The following is an 8,772-nucleotide window of genomic DNA, read 5'->3' as shown; positions in this document are numbered from 1 at the left end:
AATTGTATATTTTTACCCAATAATCTTCTACAAAGATTTTTATTGATAAACGTAAGGCAATCTAACTTATATGAATTCGTACAGTCAGTGAAATATATCAATATATACATTTAGGGTATGAATTGGAATATTGACAACTGGTTAATAAGTTACTATATATATGTGTGTGTGATTATATCAATTAAGTTTTGTAATTACAAGATCTAGTCTTTTATGTATTAGGAATTTCATTAGTTGGTATTTCTAGAGTCTCTAGCCTATAAGAGCTACAAAATTTTGTATGGAACATTATGTTAAATGAATGATTAGATCATTTTCTCTTCTGCCCTACTTTTCTGTCTTCTTCTTTCTAATCTTCCCTTTATATTTTTGTCCTCGCCGATATGTTTAGCTCATATCATGGTATAAGAGCCAATGGTTGTCGACTTCGACTTTATTGCCCTCCGGATCTAGCAATAGTGAGCCATATTTATATGCTTATCACTATTCCGGTGGCACATCCTCATATTTATTGAGTTTCATCCAAGTTGTATCTACCTCGGACTTACTCTTTGAGATCTTCTCACTTTTGCAATAACAAGGTCACCAACCGGAAGAGATGTTAGAAATATCGAGCAAGGAGAAGCAAGTACTACACCATTCATGATGCTCAAATGAGGTTGACTATGCCAGCACCGACGAGCTAGCAAAACCAAGCCAGTTTTCCTTATCGATGGTCAAATCTGGAGAAATGGAGGACCAAAGAAAAATCAACTATAAGGTTGAATCTGACAAAAAATGTCGCGGATCCAAAGAATATAATACGGTATATCGATAAATAAAATACAGAAAATATTTGTGGAATCATTTTCTTCTATTTAAATCACTCATTAGAAAGCATATCCTTAGCAAGGATTCTACTCCTCCAAAACACATTCCTTTCTCGTTGGAAGTACTAATTAGTTTATTATTTATCTATCTTGGAAATGTATTAAATTATAGTAAATAGCTTATGAAATTAAGGAGGAGTCATAGTAGTGATATAAATAACATTGTGTCATGGTGCAACAAGATATAATTTAACCGGTATTTTACTCGAAGTCATGTCCAGCCATAAGAAATTTATACTTTTGTTGCTTTATCTTCAAATAATGAAAAAAGTTAATTATCGTTAAAAATGAAATTATACCGAAATTTCCTTAATGAAACCACGTATTTAACTCGTACAAGTAAATTTTGGAAGTTCTCGAGTAATAGTTTGAGTGGTCTATTTTCTAGGGTCCAAACGGAGGGCTATTTGTGTACTTAATCCTTGTGAAAGATGATGTAATAGTACAAGAACAATATGTCATGAGTCATGATTTTAATACACACATAATAAATACTATTATTTGCACTGGTGATTTAAAAAAATGCACATGTATTCATTTGAAAAATACCATTGTTAGCATCTCAAAATTAGATGACAAGTTATCTGTTAAGAACACAATTTTCATAAAGCTTAAGGTCAGACGTTAAATTTTATTAAAATTTATTTACGTGAACCAATTTCTCTCATGATCAAATTTATATTGTTTTATATAGAGAAAAAGGTTTAAAATGTAAAGATATGATACATGCACCAACAACAAAGGACAATGATGATTATCCCATGTATAATATAGTTTACCGGGAAATCACTCAAAAGGCATTCTCCATAAATTTATTATACCAATGTTTGAAAAATTTATTTTATGCTTCACACAATCGACTCTAGTTGTATGATGCCTCTTTTTTGTATCACAACTGTGTGGTCCCAGAATTTTGTGGACCCAAATGTGTAAGATATGGGTCCACAAATCTGTGAGATAAAAAGAGGCATCACACAACTAATGTAAGTTGTGTGAGGCACACCATAAAATCACTCCCAATGTTCCTACCTGATCATAGTTTAAGAGCTCGCTGGTTGTGATTATAGTTTGCGGAAAATTTTATTTTGTCTCTCAACAACTGATACTAGTTGTATGAGGCAACCTTTTTGTCTCACAGTTTTTTAGACCCAGATTTCTGTGAACCCAGAAGTGTAAGATTGGGGTCCACAAATTTGTGAGACAAAAAGGAGCCTCATACAACTAGTGTCAGTTGTATGAGACGCAAAATAAAACTTCTCATAGTTTGCTATGCTGTTAAACTTTGGGCAAAGTGTATTAATAGTTACTTTTAAGGCTGATATTTAAAATATATTTATAATTTATAATATATTTAAAGACTAGCCAATTCATCCAAACTTCAGAACAAAGTATCCTGAATTTGGAAATTCAGGACTTAGAGTCCTGAATTTTTGAGCTGCTAATTTGAAATTCAGGACTAAGTGTCCTGAATTTCTGAACTACTAATTTAAAATTCAGGACATAAGAATCGAACTTCTAAATACAATTTTCGAACTTTAGGACACGATGTCCTGAAGTTTGAACTTTGAGGTTTAAACTCTAGAACGATGTGTCATGAAGTTTTAACGAATTGCCTAATCTTTAAATACATTATAAACTGTGGATATATTTTAAATCGCATGCTTAAAAGCAGCTACCTGGTGTTATTTCTACTCAAACTTTCTAACATCTTTCTTCGTACCCCATGTAAATTGAACTTACCTTTCTAATATAATTATCAGTAAAAGCTAGCTGCCAAACATTAATTTAAAGGTGTCACACCATAATTGTTAATAAAAGCTAGCTGTAAAACATTAATTAAATAAAATAAAAGGAACTTAGATATTACTCCTTTCGTTCACTTTTACTTGTCCACTTTAAAATTTTTACGCCCTTTAACAAATAATAGTTAGAGTGTGTATTTTATCGTATAACCCCTAATAATGATAGCATTTCAAAAAGTCGTGAGAAATAATTTTAAAAATGAGTAATTAATGATAAGGGTAAAACAAGAAAAAAAAAATTGTTTTTCTCTTGATTTAATATAATGGACAAGTAAAAGTGAAAATGTATTTTTAGTATAGCGGACAACTAAAAGTGAACGGAGGGAGTAATTGAGATTACCCCATTTTTCCAGTCTGGCAATCTGCAATTCTGATTACTGCTCCCAAATAGCTTAGTGAAGGCTCTCTAGATCATTTCTAACTATAGTTGCACAATCCAACAAGTAGGATGTCATAATGTGACTTCTGCTCCTAAAAAAGTTACATCAACTATAATAACTACACATCAATGCCAAACAAGTTGAGATCTGCTATATGAATCATCACCATGTTATTACTCCATATATACTCATCTCCGGCAATATTATACAAAATAAAAATAAAAGTACTAGAAGTTCTTTGTATTTTCTAGCGACGCCTGCTCCTAAAAAAGTTAGCACTGCAGAAATCTGTCAGCTGAAGAAAGTGTAGCCCATACTTAATACCGTTCACATTTTTAACCTCAAGAAATGTTCCACCCTGGAAAACATGCAAATTGACTTAGCTACTTCCTTAGTCAGATAATACTTCTGAAAGTTGCATTGTCTTCTCTGATGTATTCTTTTTCCTTGCTTGATCTTCAAGCTTCAATGGGTTAGCAATTGCCTCTGATATAGCCTTAGGTAGCCAAAATCCAGGTCTTTCAATAGAGGCTGCACGATCAAGTACCAATGGTTCCCGCAATGTGATCTGAATGCCATCATATGTCCACAACGCTAAATCTGCTTCACCTTTCAAACCCAAGGAGAACCATCCTAAGCCAGCAATCGCAACATCCATGCTGTTGACATCCCAGCTTATTCCGGATGCTTTTACTTCCCGCTTTTGCCATTGTCCCAGTTCAGAAACTCGATCCATGGAAATTGGAGGCTGAAAAATAAAAAAAGCAGAATAATTAGAGAAAGTATGTGTTCCTTACAATCATCCTTTTTCTTTTAAGCTTGAGCAAATTGAAACCATCTTAGAGGAAATTTTCAAAAAGAGAAATAAATGGGCAGCGCGGTGCATGAAGCATCCCGTAGGGTCAGGGGAAGGGCTACACCCCCAAAGAGTGAGATGCAGGCAGCCTACCCTGATGCAAGCATCAGTGGCTGATTCCACGGCTCGAACCCGTGACCTATAGGTCACACGGAGACAACTTTATCGTTGCTCCAAGACTCCGCTTCAAATTCTTAAAAAGGAGAATATCTTATATTACGTAATCCCCAATGATAAACCAGTTTCATCTGTGACCCACAATGATCTATGGTGGGTAAACAGCATATAGCGTCTACATATGAAAGGTGAAAGATAGGAGCAGAACATGGTGAAAAGAGCACCGGAGAGCGTTGAACAAACACAACTCGTTAGATATACTTAAAGATGCAAGTTGCTAAGCTTCCAGGAGCAAATTATCCTTTGGATATTAACTTGGAAAACATACAAAGACAGAACAAAAAACCTGCAAGAATTGGAGTATTACCTGCAATCTCACTCCGGCATGATTGTTCTTGAGTTCATCAGCATTTTCTGTCTTTCCGAGATGTAGAGAGACGCTTGGTGATGCCCAGACAGTGACATAGATTGTTTGTACTGAGGCATGAACTAGATCCAGTCTAACTAGTCCTCCAATATGTACAGTCTGCCCTTGCTGCAAAAAGATTGCACAAGATACGTTTGAGTCAAAGGTCTTTTGATCTCAGGAACAAAAAAATTGTGTCGCAGTGATAGGTAAGGTAAGATAAAATTTATTAACAATATCAGTACCAAGGAGGTACTGATAAGTACAAAAACTATACAAAATGCTGGGAATTCCTTCACACAGTGAACTTGCAACGTATAAGCAGATGTCTTGCCATTATCGTTTCTTCTTCACATAAAAAGCACACGCTACATAAATAAAAACCTCTTTTTCGTAGCTTATCTTGTGTGAGACATGCAACATGTGTTGCAACCCACCAAAAGCTAGCCACTTTTTGTGGGAGCTTTTGTTTTCCACAGCTTCTACCAGAGCACCTTCTCCAAATCATTGGTCCCCTATCTTTTGCAACAACAAAAAAATGGTAACAGGACTTTAACAGTGACCATTATTCTTCTCTTTCCACCATACAGAATCCTTCAGATTTTCCATCACTTTAATTTGGTTTAAAACTTGTAACAGCTGTGTAACCCTTTCTATTTCCCAGTCGTTAAGATTTCTTCTAAAATCTAGCTTCCAACCATCAGTGGACCAGCTTTTGGCAAGTGCTTTCTTTCTCAGTTACTTAACTGAATATAAGAGTTTATAAATGTCCTTAAGAGTCCCATTATCCAGCCACTTATCTTCCCAAAGTCTGATACTTGCAGCATCTCATATCTTCAATTTTATTCTATACAGAAATTGCTCCTATAAGCTTCTGATTTTGTCTCCAGAGGGCCACCCCATATGAGTTACAGGTTTGGTGACCAAGAATTCTCCAATCCATACTTGGGAAAGATAACTTTTTCAAAAGATTCTCTTTTCCAACATAGTATCTCCAATGCCATTTGAACAAGAGACTTTTATTATGAAGTCTCAAATTCTTAACCCCCCAAGCCACCATCCTCCATATTCTTCAACATAATACTCCATTTAATCAGATGCAATTTTTTCTTATCATGAAATCCTTCCCATAAACAAAATTGCTCCGGATTTTGTCTGAATTCCGTCCAACTGTGTGGCAATCACCTATATCTCTACCTGTAAGCTAAAACAGCAGCTAAAGACAGGGATTAACAGAAGGAGCTATCTGAATCCCAACAATTCGATTAGGGGTCAGTTTATAAAGATTTAAGGTCATTTCATCAAATTGCTCTCCGTTTCTAAGTTCATAGCCCTCCCAATAGCTTCATCAATATCTCCTACCAAATAAAAGGCCAGAACGTATAGATTCTATCTTCATATGTCACATCAAAATTCATGTAGAAAGACTATATATAACAACTATCGCCAAAACAGGCATATAAAGGGCACGAAGTTCAAGGTAGATGCACCAGACGTAGGATTCTTCAAAGCAAAGTGAAGTAAACCGTCTTTTAAGAGGCAACTACCAACTATACTCTCATTTATCTTCTCCAGGTTACTTCGGTGGTAGAACCAGATTCCTAGGGAGAAGCTCAATGTTGTTAGCTAAGCTGTTTCACCCATTTGTTTCAAGACCCAAGAGGCAGCAAACTCAGATGTAAGAAACGCAGAATACATTAAACCTGTCGACCATTATCATACACAATAATGCAATTGGTAACAGGTACCAAACTACTACTTTTTAAACTTGACTCTTTATTCTAGAAAAAGGAAGATTTTGCAGATAAGTAAGAAATACAGAAGGAGGAGGAAAAGATGTTCTCCAGTGGAAATGAAAAAATGAATACAGCAATCCTTTACAGACCAGAGAACGGATAGAGCTCAGAGTAAGAGCCTGAAAATTAACAGTCTGTTCCAAACAAATTCAGGGAGTTGCCAGATTCAGAGAAACACATATCTTGTTTCTAGCTAATTGCACCAAAGTACAGGTAAATAGAATATTTCCCAAATGCTTTCTTTCTTTGACAGACCTGTTATAATCTTTGAATATAGTAATTACTTAAATTTTGTGAGTATGCATTATTCACAATTACAAGCAAGTCCAGATAAGGTACCAATAGTAAATTTTATGTGCAGAGTTTCAATAGTATTGAAGACAAGCTTAATGGATCATGGGATGATCAGAATGTACATAGTGCTTAACTGCGACGTATGTAGAGATATTCATACCTATTCATAAAGTTCCAGCAATTAATTTGTGGTCAGTAATAGAAAAGTTCAAACAAATACATTCTTGAGCTGCCTATCATGGAAAAGATTGTATGATGGGGTATAAACGATAAAGTAAATAAGAGAGACTAGCTTACCTTAATTCTATAAGTTCGAGGTTGTAGCTCCTTTCGTATCTCGACCATTTTCTGCTCCTCCCTATTCAATCGCATGGACATAAGATATGGATGTAGGAGGCCAGGAGTGTCATACATCTTTGCCTTGGCTGACAATATTCCTCCAATCCTCAGGATTCCCAGAGTAGTTCCAGGTACAGCAGCTTCTGTAAGCTTTGTAGCTTTTACTCCTTCTTTCTTAGCAAATGCATTGATTAATGTTGACTTTCCTGCATTTTGAGCCCCAATAACCCACACATTTCCTCGAGGACCAGCCAACTCCTTAACAAATGCCAGCAAATTTCTAATACCTAAATCTTTACGTGAACTTACCATGTAAACTCCACTCAGCTTAGGTGCTCCATTAGCTTTAGCACGGTGTCGAACCCATTTATCCAAACGCGCAGGGGAAACTTGAGAAGGGAGAAGGTCAACCTTTGTAGCCACAAGAACAAGCTTTGGCAACTTTTTACTTTGCTTCAAGCCATCCTTGTTTAATTCTAATGCCTTAAATAAAGATTTAGCAGCTCGCTTCGGAAAAGATCCATCAAAATCAACGCAATCAACCACCATAACCACAACCGTTGCATCAGCATTGCCAGTTGGTCTCATCAACCTAGTCGTAATCAACTGATCAAAATCGAAATCAGGTATTAGGTTCTCTGCCATCTCATTCTTCACTTGTCCATAGTTCCTCAACGAATGGCATCGAGCACAAACCGTAACCTCCTCCTCTTCTTTCTCTCCTCGGGCCGCTTCCCTTGCCATCCTTTTCCTCTCCGCTTTCGACACCCTTTTCTTCTTTCCTTTCTCAAGAACCTCCTCTGTAATGTTGCCATAACCTAACCCCGCTGGCATAAAACCATCTAGCTCTTTCAAGTCATCGCCTTCTTCTTCCAACTCTGAATCCCAATCATCAAATCCATCTTCACTCCCCGAACCTGTTTCGTCAACTTCACTTTCTTCCAATTCCCCCTCAATATAATCCCCAAATTCCTCCTCCTCTTCATCATCCCCACCATCACCAATAACATCCTCATCATCCAAAAAATCCTCTATATCTTCCCCACCAAATATCTCTATTTTGGTATCTTCTTCCACCTTTCTTTTCTTGAAATAACCAGGAAGATTTGGGTCATCATCTTGCATAAAGATTCCACAACCAGGGCATATATTGTCCTCATTATTCCTCCCTTGACTCAATAAGAGCTTAAAGTTACTATCTTTTCCTGAAAGACTACTACTACTTCTGTCACTTCTCCTTTTTGATTGAGTTTGACTGGCCTTTATTACAGATAAAACCATTGGGCAAGGAACTTTTTTTGGCTGGCATCCTTCTTTTTTGTTGGTTAAACCTGTTTAAATAAGTTGATAGAGGGAAAGTGTTCATTATGTTTGTTACTTCATTCAATATATGTAAATTGATTACATACTAGAAAAGAATGGAAAGGGGAAAGTGGATAATACCTGTAAAATGGAGTTGGGATACCAAGAAATTGTTGTTCGTTACAAAGCTGGAAAAACTCAAAGATAAATAAGAGGAATTAGCTGCTGCTGTTGAAGTTGATAGCAGTAGCGCCATAGCTGCAATATTGTGCCTTCTGCAACTAAAGTATCATGACCACCATATCCGAGAAGAAGAGAGAACACAGTGCAGTGTGTTTTTTAGAGTAGGGAAACGGGTCGTGTTAGTTACGGATCGGGGCAGGATGAGGGTCGGGTCCGGCGAGTAGCGAGTTTCCAATCTCGAAATTAACACAAAATGACCAAACTTTGCACAATTTTGAGCTTTATTGGAATAAAAGTCGGGACATTTACGTCATTATAATAATTCGAGACAAAGATGTAAATACACACAATCAAGAAATTTGCTAGGGATGTCCAAGGGTGTTAAATATTTAATATACACTAATTTCTCGGCACGTGTGTTGCACGTG

General features: G+C 36.3%; 1 protein-coding gene across 1 annotated transcript; it reads right to left on the bottom strand.

Moving 5' to 3' along the window:
• Positions 3,141 to 8,562, bottom strand: LOC109233388 (GTP-binding protein BRASSINAZOLE INSENSITIVE PALE GREEN 2, chloroplastic). The gene is made up of 4 exons (XM_019399242.1): positions 8,303 to 8,562; positions 6,818 to 8,190; positions 4,392 to 4,559; positions 3,141 to 3,799 (listed from the first exon to the last, which is right to left on the bottom strand). Exons 1-4 carry the CDS (start codon positions 8,415 to 8,417, stop codon positions 3,443 to 3,445), a joined length of 2,013 nt encoding a protein of 670 aa, XP_019254787.1. The 5' UTR covers positions 8,418 to 8,562; the 3' UTR covers positions 3,141 to 3,442.

Source organism: Nicotiana attenuata, chromosome 10 (assembly GCF_001879085.1).
Source record: "Nicotiana attenuata strain UT chromosome 10, NIATTr2, whole genome shotgun sequence".
NCBI classification, from domain to species: Eukaryota; Viridiplantae; Streptophyta; class Magnoliopsida; order Solanales; family Solanaceae; genus Nicotiana; species Nicotiana attenuata.
The sequence above is the reverse complement of the archived record's forward strand: the minus strand, read 5'-3'. Positions and strand labels throughout refer to the sequence as shown.